Raw genomic sequence first — 20,342 nt, forward strand, 5'->3', positions numbered from 1 at the left:
TCTCATTGCCTCCAGTCTCTTCACGTCTACTTCCACTTTCCTTTTTTATAAAAGGCAAATTCTTTTTTTTCTTTCTTTTTTTTGGTCATTTTTTGAAGTCTAGTTAATTTACAATGTTGTGTTACAGGTGTACAGGAAAGTGATTCAGATTCTTTTCCATTATAGGTTATTAAAAGATATTGAATATAGTTCCCTGTGCTATGTAGTAGGTCCTTGTATTTTATTTATTTTATATATAATAGTGTGTACCTGTTAATCCCAAACTCCTAATTTATTCCCCCCCCCACTCTCCCCTTTGGTAACCATATGTTTGTTTTCTATGTCTGAGCAGAAAAGGCAAAGTCTGACCATATTATGCTCCTGCGAATATTCTTCAATAGTTGCCCTTCGATAACAGGATAAAAGGTAGATTTCCTGGCACAGCTTACCAGAATCTTAATGATCTAACCCTTATCTACCAGTCAAGCTTCATCTGTAATTCTCTAACTTGAACTTTTAGTTAAAGCAATTCTGAAAAAAAACTATTTCCACAAACCCACTATGTTCTAATGTATATATCTTGGTAGATGTATTCTCTTCTCCTGGAAGGTTCTCTTTCCATTTGTCTGCTTAGAAAATTCTTTCTCATCCTTCATGTCTCCTCAGCTCAATTGTGGCACCTTCTGTAAAAGCTTCCTTGGCTTCCCTATGGAGAGTGGACTTTGTTTATATACCTCCTTTATTGCACTTATTATATTGGATTGTGATTACTGGCATGACTGTTCTACACTAAACTGTAAAATCCAGGATAGGGACCATGGCTTCTCTACTTCATGTGTTCAATAATTAGCATAGTGCATGGCATGTAGCAAAAGCTCAATAAATGTTAGTTGAATGAATGCATTAATGGATTGCAGGATTTCCTTAATAGTTATTGTTAATGTTTACCTGACTCATAGTTTAAGCTTGATTTCTTGGCCTTTTCCCCATTCACATCAGCATATGTCACCTATACATGCCACAAGAAAAAACAAAGAAAATCCTCAAATGAGTTTTCAAAGAATTTGAACATCATCTATTTCTCACAGAAATTTAATAAAGTGATTTAAAAAGTCCATTTATAATATACACGTGTTTCATTTGGTTTACATTACGTACATTACTTACAGAATTCAAAGGCTTATAGAATTCATTAATATACTAAAATTAACTAACTGAGGAATGCACTGATCAGCATGGAAGGTAATCAGTTGATAGCTAAAAAGAGTATGTGTGGTTTTTAAAGAAAGTTAACTATAGGGAAAATGTTTTGAGAGAGCTGGAAAGCACAGAGCAGGTTTTCTGCACACAAGGGATGTGACTCTTTGATTTGGCCAAGAGATCTACCTGCTTAGGTAATTATACAGGAAGATAAATCCAACAGAGTAGACTTTATTTGTTTTCCAGGCCTGAGAGCTGAACACAAGCCACCAGAAGTACATTTCCTGACACTGATGGGATGGGTGAAATAAGCTGGAAACTAGCATTGGATTCTATTGTAATAAAAGTGGTCATGCTATTTCTCAAAATAAATTAGGTGTTTGTGACCATTTGATTTATGCATATTGTCCAATGTATTTTAAAGCCTTCTTTAAAAGCAGATGGTCTAAATTCGTTTATTGGGTTTTTTTTGATAACATATGTAGTACTAAGTTTGCCGTCCACGCTACACTCAGAGAATACTTTTTTTCTGACTGTATAGTGAGGCTAGTGAAAAAAGTTATTAATTCCTGATGTGCAACTACTAAACTATCTTAAAGTAGTTAAGATTCTTTAATCAGGTACTAAGCATACAGATTATGGATGTTAGCACAGTAGCACAGTGCCCTGGACACAGCAGGTGTTTTATAAATATGTGTTTATATAGAGAAGCATATTGTGGCTAACATGCTACATTTGAAGAGATATATAATTGGGTCTGTCACTTTCTATGCATTTAACACAGAATATGGCAAAATATGTTAACTTTTTAGAACAGGTGAGCCAGTTAATGCAGTGCTAACGGAGCCAAGGAGGTGCATTTGATTCTTATAATGAATGACAAATTGGCAACCCACAGAGGTAATATATGTTGTGACCAGGTACACTGAATGTCTGTGGCCAACTTCCTGCCATCAGATGAGTGATCACTGGTCACAAAGGGGATAGGGCGAGGCAGTATGGCTGTCTCTGCACAACCCATCAGCACTAGAAGAGGAATGATTCACAAAAGCCCAATGTGTTGATTCTTCTGCAGGGCATAGGCATGGACCTTGAAGCTCTTGAAGCTCATCATTTAGGAAGACTGTAACCTAAGGGCTAAGTGGGAACACTCAAGTTGTTTCTGGTAAATCTCTATTAAGAGTTGAGACAAATATTCAAATTTTGGATCTATTTAACACATTTAAACTCTCAGGCTCACCATTTTTCTTTTGTTAGCTTACAGCTTGTTACTGATATTCCCTATACTTAGAGTATGGCAACACTAACATAACTGATAACCATGAGTGCTGGAAGTCTGAAGTAGCACAGGATTATTCCTGTGGGTTCACATTTCAATTTTTATAAAATCTTACTATAGGGTGGTTAATTTCAGGGAATAAGGCTGTTCTGAATTGTCATTTAATACATGAAACTGTGTTATGCCAATCTTGATCATACTTTCATATTTCATTTGTTCTGTCTGTATCTGGGACAAAAGAAATGTTACTTGCCTCTTGTTTTGAAGTATCCTGTAGAGAGTGTCTATAGACATTTGCTGTTTTTGCAGAAACACCTGGTTTCAGCTAACCTCTTGTCCAGTCCTGGGAGATGGGAAACAGGATGTATTTTTATGTCTGGGGAGAAAAATGGCATTAGAGGGTAGAGACCTTCATGGGGAGAATTCTCTGTACTAGGACTCCCTAATGGCAGTATGTTGGGAATTTATATAGGCAGCCACAGCAGAGGGTCTAACTTCCCCACGCTTTCTTTGCCAATTCCAAAGGGCCTACTCACCCAGCAATCACTCAAAAATGTGTGATACTAATATTTACAATCATGAATAATTTTTATATCTTCCTTTATCAAATTAATCATAGGTTTTATAATCAGGGTAAAAAGCATAACTTGGAAAACTATATGATAAAACTAACTGGAAGATATCAGAGCAATTGCAAATATTGTTCATTTTCTTACCTCCATCATTTAAAGGATATGATGTCTTAATTGTTTCTCTTTCTTTCTGTATGGTTTAACATTCAAGACAAAAAATTAATTAGTACTCAGCCTTCTAAAAGAGACTTTTGCTGACTCTAGAGCAATCAAATTAATACAGTATCTCCCCTTTCCCCTCATCCCCTACTTCTCTCCTAAGCTCTGGTCTCAATGCTAATATCTTATTATTAACCTCTTACTGGGTATCTTTTACAGGTACCTAAACTTAACTAGTTTAAAATGAAGCTTATCATGTACTCAGGTACTCCCATCTTTCCAAACTTGCTACTTCTCTGTCTTCCATATTCCGGTTAAAGGCCTAACAATCCATCCAGTGCTCCATTCCAGAAAGCTTAGAATTGTTCCGTTTATTTCAGATAAGGCTAGTTTAATCCAATCTGATGCTTATTGAGTACACGGCTTGGAACTGAAATAAGGTACATAATTCCCGACCTCAAGAAGTTTATCATCCAGTAGAAAGGACAGACAAATATGATGGAGTATAATGAGTTCTGAGTTAGAGGTAAGCCTCAGCACTATGGGAGCACAGAAAACCCATACACAAAAATTAAATCATCATCATCATCGTCATTGTCGTCTCCCTTTCTCTGGTTCTAGTCATCTATTGAGTCACCAAATCCTGACATAGTCTGATCCTGAAATATCTTAAGTCTGTGGCCTCTTGTTTACCCTCATTGTCACTGCTTTAGTTTGGGCCTTTATCACTTTTATCTGGACTATCCCAATAGACTCAAAACCATCTTGTTTCTAATCTCTTTTCTCTATGTATCTATATCACACACTGCAACCAGATTATCTTTTTAAACCCAAATCATTCTTATTTCACACCCCTACTCAAAAACCTGCATCGGCTCCCTACTACTGAGAGAATAAATTCATACCTCAGCAAGGTATACTAAGTTCTGCCTTCAACCTACCTTTTTAGTCTGCTTTCCTCCTCTGCCATGGTTTTGCTGGCTTGAACTTTCACGCCTTCACTTAACACTTTAAGCCTGTCTGTAATACGGCCTCACCATATCCTCACATCTACTCATCTGGAAACTTCCCACTCATGTTTCAAGACCTAATTCAATTAAGCCCTCCTTTTATAAAGCATTTTTAGATTTCTCTTGGCAGGACTATTCTCTAAATCTTATGTGCTTCTACATTTCGTACAAATCAAAACTCTTCTCTCCTTTGACTGTAAGGACTTCTGTTTATGTGTGCCTGATCCCTGGAAGATGAGTCCTCAAGAGCAGTGATGATGTCTTTTCCATCTTTGTATCCTATGTCACCTACTTTCCCCCCTTTTCCTTCCTTCTAGCTTAGCACAGGACCTGGCCCACAGCAGGTTCTCAATAAATGTTAGCTATCATCATCATCATCATCATCGGATATTTGTTAGTTTCTGCTCAACTACATGGTACATTTAGCATGAAGCTGACTCAGAACCTTCTCTACCAAGGAGAGGGTCCAGACCTGTGTAGAACCCCATTATTTCTAACCAATCAGTACCGTGCCAGTGAAGGGGCTATCCCATACACAGGAAAGTTAACCAGATAAATAAATGATCAATACAAAGCACCCGAGACATACAGCTTTCTACCTTTTGTTCTGTTGTGTTACTCTGTACATCATGAGGAGAAGATGATGAGGGTGATGTTTTTTCAGGAATATTTACAGAACTATGTAAATGGTGAGATGGTCCTATAGCAAATGAAAGAGAAATCATTTAATTTTTAAACTTTATTGAATTATAATTGAAGTACAATAAACTGAACATATTTAAAATGTACCATTTGTTCAGTTTTGACATGTGTATAAACCTATGAAACCATCACCACAATCAAGATAAACATTTACATCACCCCCAAAAGTTTCCTTGTGCCCCCTTATAGTTCATCCCTCTCTCTACTCCTGTCCCCCAGGAAATCACTGATCTGTTTCACTATAAATTAGTTTGCATTTTCTAGAGTTTGCTATAAATGGAATCAAACAGGATGAACTAATCAGTTTTTTTGGGGGCGGTGATCTGGCTTCCTTCATTCAGCATAATTATTTTGAGATTCATCAATATTGTTGCCTGTATTAATAGTTTTTTCCTTTTTGTTACTGAGTAGTATCCCATGGTATGGATGCAGTACAGTTTATCCATTTGCCTGCTGAAGGACATTTGGGTTGTTTCCAGTTTTTTGGCTATTATGAATAATGTTGCTATGGACATTGATGTACAAGTCTTTATATGGACATATATTTTCATTTCTTGTGGGCACATACCTAGGAGTGGAATGACTGAATCATGTGGTAGATGTAAGTTTAACTCAGGCTGCCAAAATGTTTTCCACAGTGGTTGTACCATTTTACATTCCCACCTGCAATGTCAGAGAGTTCTAGTTGCTTCACGTCCTTGCAAATACTTGGTATGGTCAGTTACTTAAATTCTAGACATTTTACAGGGTGTATAATGTTATCTCACTTTGGTTTGGTTTATATTTCCCTAATGACTAATAATGTTAAACAGCTTTTTGTGTGCTTATTTGCCATCTGTACGTCTTCAGTAAAATGGTTGTTCATGCCTTTTGCCCAAGTTTATTCAGTTGTCACATTACATATATTGCATGTTTTTCTATATTTTACACTTTTTACAGTGATCATGCCTTCTACACGTAGGTCTGGAGACCATCTTTTGCTGTGCTCACTTTTGGGGCTTGACAGATGCGAAACAGCCATTATGCAACAGGGCTATTTTTTAAATTGTATATTATTTTTTTCATTTTTGACTCTCTAAGTACAAGACCTCTACCCTAGTCTTCCATAGGCATCCACCTACCTGGGGGTGGAACTAGGGGAGGGGAGGTTAGAATTTTTAACAGGAGGAATGCCACGATAAACACCCAGGTAATATTCAGCACCTGTCATCCCAAAATATGATGACACAGCCAAGACAGTATGACCTGCAAGCCATGCAATTGTCTCAAGAATTTCCCTAAATTTTATCTTCTTTTCTGTGTAGGAAGAGCCTGGAATACTTAGAAAATTCTCCTTTAGTGTACTGGAGATACCCTAAGCCCACCAATAACAGTTATCTGGGCTCAGAAAGAAGGGCTGGGCTCAGTTATCTGGGCTCAGAATATGACTTAAGGAAAGTTAGGGGGAAAAAAGTCCACTCCTTTAGCAGCTCAGAGATGGTGGGAAAATGGAGAGGTGGTGGGAGAGGCTGGAGAGCAAAGATGGGGCTTCACATTTGGGCCTGGGTGCTTCAGATAACTGAGGTTAATATGGAGAGAAAAGAAGAGCTATTGCTCTGCTTCTCTGTTTTGGACTCTAGAAAGAGATTTCTTCGGCTACCCCCGCCCCTGCTGCCTCCTCCTCACCTGGGGCATGACCCAGAAACGTTGCAATACAGTGTGGTCAGGCAGAGCAAGGCTCTCTCTGAAGTTTTGCTTTAACTATCTTACAACTGACATAAAATTGTAAGATAGTTAAAGTATACATTGTGGTGATTTGATATATATGTATACTGTGAAAGGATTCCCCCCATTTAGTTAATTAGCACATCCATTACCTCACATATTTACATTTGTTGTTGTTGTTGAAAACATTTAAGTTCTACTCTCTTAGCAAATTTTAATTATACAAAACAGTGTTTTCAACTATAGTTGCCATGTTATACACCGGCTCCTTAGAGCTTATTCATCTTATAGCTGAAAATTTGTACCCTTTTACCAACCTCTCCCTATTTCCCCTTGAGGTTTTGCTTTCTTAAGCCACTCTTGGTTCCCATGTGGTATACACATGGCCCAGAAAGGGCTGAGAGTCTAGCTGGGAAGCTTGCCATGGGGAGTCACTAGGCTGGGGGTAAGAGGGCTCCATCCCGAGTGTTAGTGGAGCAGCCAGCCAGAACTGAGGTGGAATGGGAAAGCCAAAGGATTCTACTAAGCCCAGCGAGACTAGACCATGAGTCATGGCAGTGATGGCCAAATCAGCTGTGAATGACAACAGGCCAAGGACTATCTCAGTGGAGATAAGGGCATCTCTCTGAAGACCAGAGAAGGCAGAGGACAAAAAAGTCATCCAAGCCCCCTTACTTTATTCCACCTCCATGAGGTCATGGAAGCCAGTGTTTCCCAAAATTTAATGTGCATATAATACACTGGGGATCTTATGAAAATGCAGATTCTGACTCAGTAGGTCTGGGGTGTGGCCTGAGAATCTGCATTTCTAATAAGCACCCTGGTGATGCCCATACTGCTAACACTTAAAGGAGTAAGAACATAAGCCACACCTCTTGCCCCAGACATCTTTGGGAAAGAAGCAGAAAAGTGGGGAAGCTCTCTGAAGGTCTGAGCCATTTTGGGGACCCCACAAAGGCAGAATCTAGAGGAGTATGTTAGAAAAATCAATGACTGAGCCAGAAAACAAAAGGAAGGAAGGCACTTAGATCCAGCAAATTGTGCTAGCCCTACATGTGCTAAAGAAGCCAACTCAAGAAGTAGGTTGAAATGTTAAAATGGCAACAGCTACTACTCAGTTGGGCAGTTCTAAAAGGAACAGGGGAATAAGAGTGGTGACACTGGGGCTTCCCTGGTGGCGCAGTGGTTGAGAGTCCGCCTGCTGATGCAGGGGACACGGGTTCGTGCCCCGGTCCGGGAAGATCCCACATGCCGCAGAGCGGCTGGGCCCGTGAGCCCTGGCTGCTGAGCCTGCGCGTCCGGGGCCTGTGCTCCGCAACGGGAGAGGCCACAACAGTGAGAGGCCCGCGTACCGCAAAAAAAAAAAAAAAAAAGAGTGGTGACACTGATTGCACACTCCACTGCTGCAGAAAAATATGTGGCAGAATGAAATACTTCTGCTGCTAGTAAAGTGACAAGCTACTTCAGACCTGAAAAGTCCAAAGCCTAAGGAAGGGCAGGGTTTTGAGAGAAAGCACTGGTCCAGGTCTTGATCCTCACGAGGTCTTTAGGGCCATAGGCTTCAGAAACATCAGTAGCAAGCACCTCCAGTGAGCAATTTGCAAGGATGATGCTCCAGGTGAAACCAATGAGCTTCCCTAGGAGGCAGAACTGCTGAGCAAGGTATGGGAGCTGTGGTGGCAGCAGTCAGTGAAGCACAGCGTAAAAAAATGCTTTGGGATCTTTTTGGGAATGGAAAAGTACAGAAATGAGATCAGGAGCAGGGGCTGTGTGTGGAAGGGACAGGGCTCTGCACTGGGCTTGCAGAGTTGTCAGCTGCAAAACGTGGGCTGTCCTGTTCAGAGGCGTGTGGAGACAGTGACTCCAACTGAGTAATTAGGACCGCAAGAGCGGCTGTAGCATTGTTGGTAAGCATTACTCAAAATCCATCATTTATAACAGAGGACAGAGGATTTATCCATCTTATAAGCGGAAGCAATCAGTACCAAATCCAGTCTTTACACAAATTACTATTTTAGTATTTCTAATCATAATATTACAATTACGTTTTTGTCCTTGGTGTAATTTCTGGTGACCGGCAGTGATACTCATTTCCTTGATCTTTGGATAAGAAGCTTAAAAAAACACAATGATATTTATTTTTAATAGTGCTGATGACAAAGTTATTCAAGATAGATTCTATTTATCCTTTCATGCCCAACAGGAGGGAGCCATAGCCTAATCTGTATATGGGGTTGTGGGGAGGAATTAGAGAGGATAGGTAGTGGGTCTCAATGGGAGGCAATTTTGTATCCCAGGGGATAATGGAATTTGGACATGTCTGGAGACATTTTTTTAAAAAATATATATATATTTTATATCTTTATTGGAGTATAATTGCTTTACGATGGTGTGTTAGTTTCTGCCGTATAACAAAGTGAATCAGTTATACCTACACATATGTCCCCATATCTCTTCCCTCTTGCGTCTCCCACCCTCCCTATCCCACCCCTCTAGGTGGTCACAAAGCACCGACCTGATCTCCCTGTGCTATGCGGCTGCTTCCCACTAGCTATCTACCTTACGTTTGGTAGTGTATATATGTCCATGCCACTCTCTCACTTTGTCACAGCTTACCTATCCCCCTCCCCATATCCTCAGGTCCATTCTCTAGTAGGTCTGTGTCTTTATTCCTGTCTTACCCCTAGGTTCTTCATGACATTTTTTCCTTAAATTCCATATATATGTGTTAGCATACGGTATTTGTCTTTCTCTTTCTGAATTACTTCACTCTGTATGACAGACTCTAGGTCTATCCACCTCATTACAAATAGCTCAATTTCATTTTGGTGCTCAGGCTCTTCGTTGTGGTGTGTGAGCTTCTCTCTCGTTGTGGTGTGTGGGTTTTCTCTCTCTGATTGTGGTGCATGGGCTCCAGAGTGCATGGGCTATGTAGTTGTGGTGCATAATTTTTATGTTTAAAAATTTAATATCAACTTGCCACTGGAAATGCAAAACAAATACTTCAAATATGGTGGTACATTTGAAGGGAGCCCTCATTCCTGTCTTGAGATTTCTAAAGTCACAAAGAGTACAAGGCTAGGAAGGTAATAAGGGTAAGTTTCCTTTTGTTGTCCAGCATGAAGAATATATTTTAATAACTAGATCTAATTTAACTCATTTCCTACTTTCTGGAGACTGGTCGCATTTCAGACCAGCCCTTGAAGTCCAGGTTCAGACCAGACTCGCTCTCTCCATCAATAGATATCCTTGTGAGTTTAGGCCACTTCTGAAAATTCACACTTTAAAATATCAAAATTGGCAAAAGCCTGTCCTCAAAATAGCCCAAATTATTGGTCAAAGCTCACTCTACCTTCTGGTGAGCTTCTTCTTTGACTTTTCTATGTTGTTCCTCAACTCTTGCTTCTCTTTTTACTTCTTCCTCAATCTTTGTTAGAAGTAACATTTCCTTTTTTGTTTGTTTGTTTTTGTTTTTGCGGTACGCGGGCCTCTCACTGTTGTGGCCTCTCCCGTTGCGCAGCACAGGCTCCGGACGCGCGGGCCCAGCGGCCATGGCTCACGGGCCCAGCCGCTCCGCGGCACGTGGGATCCTCCCGGACCAGGGCACAAACCCGCGTCCCCTGCATCGGCAGGCGGACTCTCAACCACTGCGCCACCAGGGAAGCCCAGAAGTAACATTTCTTTTGTTTTCCATTCCTAAGGAGCACAATGTCATGGTAGTCAGCAGGGGTTCTCTTTCATAATCTTTTTTTGTTTTGTCTTTGTCAGTAGGTGAATTAGGTCAAATCAAGGGCCTTACAGAAATTTGGACAACCATAATGAAAATCTTACATTGGCTTTAGAATGGGCTTATCTTACTGCTTTTTTATTCAGAATATATTGGTGGATGCAACAGAATGGCAAAAGGAAGGAAATTATTTTGTTACTGGAAACAATTCAAACATAAGCCTGGCTCCAAAGATGGATCTAAAAAGATGCTGGCAAGGGGACTTTCTCTTATGGATTTGGGGGGTTATCATATGTGATCTGTTGACCTTAAATGTATTTTGACAGAGAACCTAAACAAGTAGCCTTGTCTGAACGTTGAGGAGTGAGAATACAGGCATGGTTATTTTTCACTAGAGTTAAATTCTAAAACTTTAAGAGCAGATGAAGTGTGACTGTACTGTGATGGATATATAATGTGTGGTATCAGTCTCACTGTATTAACTAAAAACTTGTCTGTTATAACAGTGATACAAGATTAATAGCAGTTTATTATTTAAAAAAAGTATAAACAGTGGTTTACTTTTTAGACCTGAAATAACTTCAGGTAATATGGTGGGACTGTTAAAAATGTTTATAAATAAAACAATCATGCACAATTTTCCCATCATTTAAAATTTGGTGTTTCTCACCTCTTCAATTTATCTACGGAGACTAAGTTTTCTTAGAATGTGGTCCCAATGTCCTCTTTCTTCTTCCTTTATCTGGAGTATGTTCTGCTTTTCTGCCATGTGTTCAAGCTTGTTTAATTCCCTACTAATCATATCTAAATATCTAAGTAAAAGTGTAAATATAAGTGAAGATAAATTGGGTGTTTCCCTTATGATGGTATTATCTATTCTGACATTCCCAAACCACCTTCTGGGTTGCTTTTTATTTCTTGAACTACAGGAAACGTAGAGATTTTCAGGGACTTTTAAGCTAGTCAGATCCACCCACTCACCATGATGTACTAATTTTATCAGACTCTGTTGTTGTGGCTGGGACAATGGCAAAATATAGAACAGAGTGATTAAAAGCATTTTACATGGGGATTAGTCATAACTCAGGAGTTCTGGGAACATGAGTTTCCAAAGACAGCTGAAATCAACTTAAGCACTGACTTCAAAAAACAAGTAGATTTGAATTTCCTTTAAAAAATAAGTGGGTACTGGCCTCTCTGTAATTCCCAAGTTCTTGAACAACCTCTCATGTATAGATAGGTCTGTAGACTACTAGTCTGCCACTCTGGTGAATCAGTATATATTCTGGCATATCATGACATGAATCCATGAAATATAAGAGCCAGGTGATGGAGAACTGGCCCCCATCCCTGATAAAGGAGAAAGAGGAGGAACTATATATAATTCAACGCTTTGCCTCCTGGGGCATGGGATTGGCCGCTGAATGGTAACATTGAATGTGTGTGGGTAATAGCTGAATGAACATACACAGTTGGTTGGGGAATAACACCTGTTTATATTATCATCAGATGAAGTTACGGCAACTCTCTCTTTTTGATCTTGCAGTAATTTCCTTAAACTTAAGTTTGAAATGTGCTAATGACACCTTCTTTCCTCTGTTACTATGGACTTGGGTTTCCCAAGGTCAGGGATCTGTACTTTGGAATTGTTCTTCAAATATCAGTTTGCCTTACCTCTTGGGCTCCCTAGTGACTCCATTTTCTCAGGTAGAAACTCTCCTCCCTAGCCATGGTACCAAGGTTCCCAATCCCTGTTACCTCTTAATCTCCTTTCCTTTCTCTCCACATTGAAGACTACAGGAGATTAAATAGTGTCTAATACTTTTTTTATTCTGCTTTCAATTATTTCTAGTACTTTTACAACTTTCTGGGGTCCACAATATGTCCGCAAAAAAATGCATTAACTTTGGTCATACCTCTGCTTTACTAACAGCTCTTGGTCTGGAGTTGTTTGTATACTTTCCTGTAACAGCCAGTCTTGGAACTGTGTATTGTCATAATTGTCACAGGCTCTCTTGGTTTCATACAACTTATTTACTTGTTTTTCAATCATTTTCTGAGAGAGAAAAAAGAATTAAAAGTTTTTATATTGGCCAGAAATAACCCTGTCCTTTGATATGCCTTCTTATGTTTAGGGCTTGGTAAACTTCCTATAGTTTACAAATGGTTAATTAACTTGCATTTAAGTCTAGTGTGGCTCCACTCCAGATAAGTGAAAATTTCTCTGTAAGTGAAAGGCAGAGGTCTCATTTTTATCTCATAGATATTTAGAGATATTTTTTGATTTGTTACCTTAATGCTTCTAGGTCAGGATATCATAAGAAAATATTCTGTATAAGACCAAACCTTTTTTCTACAACCTACATAAAAACTTTCTTACAGTCCTCAAAGAAAACAAATTTAAGTGTTTAACTTACTTGTTCTCTTATATAGTTTCTTTCAAAGTCTAATTTTAAACTGGTGAGATACTGCCTGTACTTATTCAATTCCTTCAAGGTACATACAACCTATAAAAACAAAAACCAAAAACCAAATATATAAATAGAAAGTTGTAACAATCATGAAACTTTCCAGAGAAGAGAGTCATAAGAACATTCATTTTAGTAACAATTTTGGGATCAAGGGTAGTGATAGCATATTTTGGTAATAATATGGAAGGCAATATCTCTCTATAGTGGTTTATCACCAGGAAATTTCTACCTAAATAATATTATTTCAATAATATGGTTCACATCATAATCAAGAATTTACTATGCTTAATGAATTTGTTATTAAAACACCAGTATAATAATGATGTTAACTTTCAGAAGAATTTATTCTATCAAGCTGTATTCTGCTAGGTTTCCATTTTGTCTGTAGTCAGTCTTCTCAAAGGGTATAGGAAATATTCCTTGACAGGTATACAGTGCCATTATTACTTTTAGAGGCAGAGGAAAGGCACTAAAAATACAGCTGAGAGAAAATACATACATAAATAAATGTGTATGTATATGTCTTTACATATTCAAATCATTTGGTGCTTATCTTTTGCTTTTATCAAAGAAAAAAGATCAAGTGGGAACAATTTTATTTAGAAACAGCCGCCTGATTTCTCTTTACTCAAATACTGAGTAATTCATTGAGTTTTCTGTTAGGTATTCTTTATTGCTCAATTAAAAGTTGACACAGGCTCCCAGTGAAGTACAGAAGCAAGCATCTATCAAGTCCATAGGTTTTTGCTGGTTAACAGGAAGCAGGATTCAACCCACCTTATTATTGCTGGTGACATAGCCGCCTTTCTTTAATCTCCTCAGGATATCCTTTCGCCTATAGTATATTTTTAAATGTGGATCATGCAGGCTTTTATAGCTTGTTTCCAAAAGTTGACAATAAGAATCAGTCAGGTTAAAGTCATAAGAAGGTTGATAAAGCTGCAAACACACAGATTCAAAAGTACTACATGTGTAAAATGAATGAAATCACACTTTTAAACCTCAATTTGTTGAAGTGATTAGGCTGTTTGTTGAAAATAAAACATGCAAGAAGAATCTGAAGTGAGGGAATACTCCCTCCTTCAGAGGGAATCTGAAGTGAGGCTGATTTGGGTAAATCTAATGCCTTTCTCTTCCTCTCTATCAGAGCTGACTTTAGGCTGGAGGTGGCAGCCTCAGCCTCAATCCCATTCCTGGACACTGAGATATGGCCCTAAATGTTCCTGTAAGGTAGGTAGGATACTAAATATGAGCAGAGGAGCAGACAGGAAGGGGCATGATGGGTTCTAGCTTTGTTTTTCCATTGAAAAGCTTCTTTTGTAAGTTTCTGACTACTTGATTGATGCCAGCCTCTTGTCTCTCCCAAGGGACCTATATAAGGAAGCTGGATTCCCTGACTACCAATGTCTTCTTAAAAAGGCAAAGAAAGACATCCTTCTGGGCAATGATTTAATTTACAGTGAAACTAAACAGGAAGCCCATATCTTTCCTAGAAGAGAAACAATCAGCAGTGATGGCAATTGAAACAGTGCTGCAGTTAGTGGGTTGATTATTGCTTCTTTTAGATGTTGACTTTTGTTGGTGATGGCATGAGTTGACCAAACCTTGGCTACTGACCTATCAGGAAAGAACAAATCCATTCATTAAGGCCAGGGTAAGCTTTCTATTGTCAATCAAAATAATTGGTTTCCCTGAACAGAAGAATTTATTATGTCATCACTACCTGCCAGCGGGAGATCATAGGGCAGACTTTTTTTTTTTTTTTTTTTTTTGCGGTACGCGGGCCTCTCACTGTTGTGGCCTCTCCCGTTGCGGAGCAACAGGCTCCGGACGCGCAGGCTCAGTGGCCATGGCTCACGGGCCCAGCCGCTCCGCGGCATGTGGGATCCTCCCACACCGGGGCACGAACCCGTGTCCCCTGCATCGGCAGGCGGACTCTCAACCACTGCGCCACCAGGGAAGCCCCAGACTTTTAAAAGTAGGCAAATTGTTCTTTTCACTTAAGGTGGTATCTTTTCCTGAAAGCAAAGTGGCAAGGTTAATTGGCAAAGTATTTACTATTTACTTTACAGTAAAACCAATTTAAGGAGTTTGTGAACAGGTGCTACTCAAGTATAGTATACTAATAAGCAAATTAATTTATAGATAAATTACTTGAGAATAAGTTTACTATCAAATGTTGAAGGACTATAGCCAGTATTTTATAATAACTATAAATGGAGTATAACCTTTAAAAACTGTGGATCACTATGTTGTACACCTGTAACATATAATATTGTACATCAACTATACTTCAATTAAAAATGTTGAAGTAATAGGATCAGTTGTCAGGTTTGGATTAATGAATAGCTAGACAGGTACATTACATTGTTATATTTTAATCTTATTGAAAAGAAGACAGTTGAATACTATAATTTCCCTTACACTTGCATTCAAAATAATATGAAAGACCTTTAAATTACATTTCTGTAGCACTCTGCTAAAGTGGTTTGCAGTTCAGGAAGCAGCAAGGTCAGGTGAAGGAGCATGGCCTAAGAAATCAGGAGACTGTGGTTCTGGTCTAAACTCTGCCACCATCTACCTGTCATAGCTTCACCTTAAAAGGTGGTCATGAGGGTAAAGTTAAGTTGAAAAAAAAACAACTAAATGTGTAAATATAAAGTCTTACTTCCTTGAGGATATCTTGCCAAAAGACAAAGAAGGATCCCAGTAAGTTAGTCTTTACAGGAGTTGAATATAGTACCTGACCATGATTAAATGCATACGTTTTGGGCTTCCCTGGAGGTGCAGTGGTTAAGAATCTGCCTGCCAATGCAGGGGACACGGGTTTGATTCCTGGTCCGGGAAGATCCCACATGCCAAGGAGCAACTAAGCCTTTGTGCCACAACTACTGAGCCTATGCTCTAGAGCCTGCGAGCCACAACTACTGAGCCCACGAGCCACAACTACTGAAGCCTGCATGCTTAGAGACTGTGCTCCACAACAAGAGAAGCCACTGCAATGAGACACCCGCACAGCACAAAGAAGAGTAGCCCCCACTCGCCACAACTAGAGAAAGCCAGCGCGCAACAGCAAAGACCAACTCAGCCAAAAATAAATAAATAAAATGAATAAATTTATATGTAAAAAAATAAATGCATACGTTTTGGGGGAATCAGTATAGTATAGAGCAAATCAGTATAATTAAGTATGGAAAAAAATCAGGAAATAAGAAGTAGCTAACAAGTGAATAACAAAATAACACAATATAAATATGGCAAATAAAAGATATTTGAGGGGGCTTCCCTGGTGACGCAGTGGTTGAGAATCTGCCTGCCAATGCAGGGGACACGAGTTCGAGCCCTGGTCTGGGAAGATCCCACATGCCACAGAGCAGCTAGGCCCGTGAGCCACAACTACTGAGCCTGTGCGTCTGGAGCCTGTGCTCCGCAACAAGAGAGGCCGCGACAGTGAGAGGCCTGCGCACTGCGATGAAGAGTGGCCCCCTCTTGCCGCAACTAGAGAAAGCCCTCGCACAGAAACGAAGACCCAACACAGCCAAAAATAAATAAATAAATATTTTAAAAAAAGATATTTGAGGAAGAAACCAACAGAGAGGGCTACATTTACAAAGTAAAAAGGAGTGTTATCGCTAGTAGTGAAATAGGCTTTGAGTATGTTTTAGGAATGCTAATTCATGGGAGCGGGTAGAACATATTGGGTTTGAAAATAGAAATTATATTGTTTTCCAGCAATAAAACTTTAAAAAATCATATATATTAGACAAATGTCTGAAATACCAAGGATCCCTGTACTCATCCTTGATGACACCCTAGAGAGTGGAAGGGTAAGGATGTCATAAATATTCCTGTAGAACCTTTTGCTATTGTGATCAAAGCACACACTCAACCAGAGAGTTCTCAACCTCCTTCAGGCTTGGCCTAAAGCTAAGGACAGTGTGCGGAGTGCTAGGCAGAGGACTTAAAATGTGTAACAATGTGAGTGCAGCACTCTGAACCAGTAATAGTACTTTCAGTGCTGAGTGAGAGAGTGCAGGCCAAGGGCAATGTAAATCCTAAGGAAGAATGAGACAATTGGGGGTTGGGACACTGGGGAAAGGCTTCATATAGTAGCTCTTGAAAGATGGCTCAAATTGAAGGTCAGGAAGGGGAGGAGTGCATGCCAGGTTTCAGGAGCCAGAAGAACAAAGGCACAGAAGTAGGAATTAGCATGGTACGTGTGGGTAGGCAGAAAAGACCCCGACCTTTCAGAGTTGAGGTTCTGGGTTGGAGATAAAGCTGAATTGGGTGGCTGAGGCATATCATGGGGGCTTCTATCATTAAAGTGAGGTTCAGACACTGAACACTTCAACTCATTTTAACTTCACTTGGTGTGTGAAATTGAAGTTGACTCAAAGCAGAATCATAGCAGTGTTTCAAGTTTAATAGCAAGCTGAAAACAGTCAAGAAAATCACTTCAGCACTATTAAAAGTTAGTTTGCCTTTTCACTTTAATTTGTAGGCAGCTTGACCCCAAGAGGAAGATTCAATAGATGAGCAGCTCCCACCTCTGGAATGGGTTTTTTTTGAGAGCTCTGTCAGATATAATTAGAAAGTTTCTTTTTTTCTAGAACTATTCTTTTAGTTTAGACCAATCTACTTAAACTTCAATAGGCTAATACCTCCAAATAAACCAAAGAATCACACACTCAGGGTTGAAAGAACCCATCCTGCTGACAACCTGGAAGGACTCCCAGTTTACCCTGGTCACCAACCCTATCTCTGAGCACCGTTCAGAGCTAATCCAGGCCAGAGGCAGCTCTAGGCACTAACTGCCGGGGGCCTGGGAGCCGGACCCATCCCCACCTCTGCTGAGATCTCCCCCTCTTCCATCTGCCCACCCTCCTTCCCTTCCGAGACCAGCCCCGGATCCCGGAGGAGGACCGACTGGCCGCCACTCACGGAGTCGCACTGCTCCCTGTCGGCAGTTAGGCTGCTGGCAGCCGCCTTAGCGGCGGCGGCTTGGACAGTGTTATAGCAGTTGCTGAGGTACAGATCCATGGCCATACGTCAGCCCCCAGGGGGCTGGGGGCTGGGGCGCAGCAAGCAGTCTTCGTTTCTTCTCTTCACTCACACCTTTCCCGCTCCACGCCCACATCCAGTCTGGGCAGCCAAGACAGTGGTCGCCCGGGTAAATACATTGAGAGCCGAGGCTGCACTTGGTTTGTTGGGAATTTGTACGTTGTCTCCCTGTTCTTTCATGCATCTTTTTATTGTGCTAAAAGTGCATAACATAAAATTTACCATCTTAACCATTTTTAAGTGTACAGTTCAGTAGTGTTACATATATTCAAATTGTTATGCAACAGATCTCCAGAACTTTTTCATTTTGCAAAACTGAAACGCTATACCCATTAAACAGTTCTCCTTTCCTCCCTTCCCCCCAGCCACTGGTAGCCACCATTCTGCTTTCTGTTTCTATGAATTGGAATACTTGAGATACCTTATATAAGTGATATAAGTGGAATCAAGGAGTATTTGTCTTTTTGTGATTGTCTTGTTTCACTTAGTATAATGACTTCAAGGTTCATATGTGTGGTAGCGTGTGGTATGGTTTCTTCCCTTTTAAAGGGTGAATAATATTCTGTTATATGTATATATCACATTTTCTTTATCCATTCAACCATTAATGGACACTTAGGTTGCTTCTACCTCTTGGCTATTATGAATAGTACTGCTATGAACATGGGTGTGCAAATGTCTCTTTGAGACCCTACTTCAAAACTTTTTGGATATGTACCTAGAAGTGGGATTGCTGGATCATATGGTAATTGTATTTTTAATTTCTTGAGGATGTTTTCCATGGTGGTTATGCCATTTTACAATCCCATCAACAGTACACAAGGGTTTCAATTTCTCCACATCATTGCCAACACTTATTTTCTTCCTTCCTTCCTTCCTTCCTTCCTCTAGCTCTCCTAAGGGGTGTGAGGTGATATCTTATTGTACTTTAGATTTGCATTTCTCTGATGATTAGTGATGTCAAGCATCTTTTCATGTGCCTTTTGGACATTTCTTGTCTCCATATTTTTGGTCTACTTCTTTGTTATATCTTGGTCATTTAGTAACAATACCTATCATTTATTGAGAACTTATTAATTTTAGATTCTATGCTAAACCTTGCCTCGTTTAATCCTCACAACAACCCCATCTATATTTACTCCATCTCTGTAGATGAAGACTGTTCACAATGACAATGGATAATTTGTGATGGGGCTGAGATTTGAATCCAAGTTAGCTGACTCCAAAAGCTATATTCTTTTTTTTTTTTTTTTTTTTTGCGGCACGCGGGCCTCTCACTGCTGCGGCCTCTCCCGTTGCGGAGCACAGGCTCCGGACGCGCAGGCTCAGCGGCCGTGGTTCACGGGCCCAGCCGCTCCGCGGCATGTGGGATCTTCCCGGACCGGGGCACGAACCCGTGTCCCCTGCATCGGCAGGTGGACTCTCAACCACTGCGCCACCAGGGAAGCCCAAAAGCTATATTCTTAATCAATACGCTGTACTCTTATATGTGTTCTTGTTTTAATTCCACATATATGATTACAACTCCTGCATTTAAAACTCTAGCCTGGTTATATACACTACTGCCAGCCAAACATTTCTATACGGATGTCTGACAAGCAACTGAAATTGACATGCCCAACACTCAACTCAACCTCTCCTCAGTGAAACAGAACCAAAAAAGGCCTAATTATTCCTTCTGTATTTCCTCTGTCAGTGACTGGTACTAGTTCTACTGAAGCCAGAAACCAGAGAATGCTCCTAGATGCCTCTCTTTCCCCATGACCTTGACATTCAATCCATCCTTAAGTCCTGCTGTGTTCACCTCCTAAATATTTCCTCTATTTTTCCTCTCCTTGCCACTTCTTCTACCACTGCTCCAATTAAGCCACTCATCACTTCTTGTCCACACCGTTATCACAACCTCCTAATATCTCTCACCTTTCACTCTCTAATCCATCTTTCATCCTGCCACCAACGTGATTTTTCTAAACTGCTAACAGATCATGTCTCTCCCCTGCTTAAAACCCCTAATGATCCTGAGGAAGAAAGAATGAAAACAAAGCATAAAACGTTTTTTGTGACTTGGTCCCTGTCTACCTCTCCAAGACACTACTGCAATACCATCTCTCAAACTTGACCCAACAGTAAGATAAAACTGCACACAACCTGCTGGTTCGTGACTCTGTGCCTTTGCTCATGCTGTCCCCTCTGCCTTGCATGACTATGCCCCTTCTTTGCCTGGCTAATTCTGGGGCCTCAATTGGAATGACTGGGGTAATTGGGCTCTCTCTCCGTGAGTTTTTCATGCTCTAGGAGCTAAGGCCATGCTTCTTCACATGGTGGTCTTAGGGTTCCCAGCAGCAAGAAGGGGCAAGCCCTGAAGTGCAACTACTTTCAAGATTTGGCTTGCATCACCTTGACCAAAGCAAGTCACACAGGCAAGCCCAGTCAATATAGCGGAGGATTAACCAAGGGCATGGATACAGAGAGGTGTCG

At 40.3% G+C, this 20,342-nt stretch overlaps 1 protein-coding gene across 1 annotated transcript in view; it reads right to left on the reverse strand.

Moving 5' to 3' along the window:
- Positions 1 to 17,843, reverse strand: part of LOC116747184 (fibrous sheath-interacting protein 2-like) — a 65,553-nt gene extending 47,710 nt beyond the window's left edge. The window contains 9 exon segments of the mRNA XM_032618974.1: positions 9,958 to 10,057; positions 10,291 to 10,301; positions 11,003 to 11,144; positions 12,249 to 12,388; positions 12,750 to 12,839; positions 13,581 to 13,742; positions 13,797 to 13,848; positions 17,304 to 17,377; positions 17,649 to 17,843. Of these exon segments, the coding sequence (XP_032474865.1) occupies positions 9,958 to 10,057; positions 10,291 to 10,301; positions 11,003 to 11,144; positions 12,249 to 12,388; positions 12,750 to 12,839; positions 13,581 to 13,742; positions 13,797 to 13,848; positions 17,304 to 17,377; positions 17,649 to 17,843 (966 nt within the window).
- Positions 17,844 to 20,342: the final 2,499 nt, after the last annotated feature.

The sequence above is a fragment of the Phocoena sinus genome, chromosome X (assembly GCF_008692025.1).
Source record: "Phocoena sinus isolate mPhoSin1 chromosome X, mPhoSin1.pri, whole genome shotgun sequence".
Lineage (NCBI taxonomy): Eukaryota > Metazoa > Chordata > Mammalia > Artiodactyla > Phocoenidae > Phocoena > Phocoena sinus.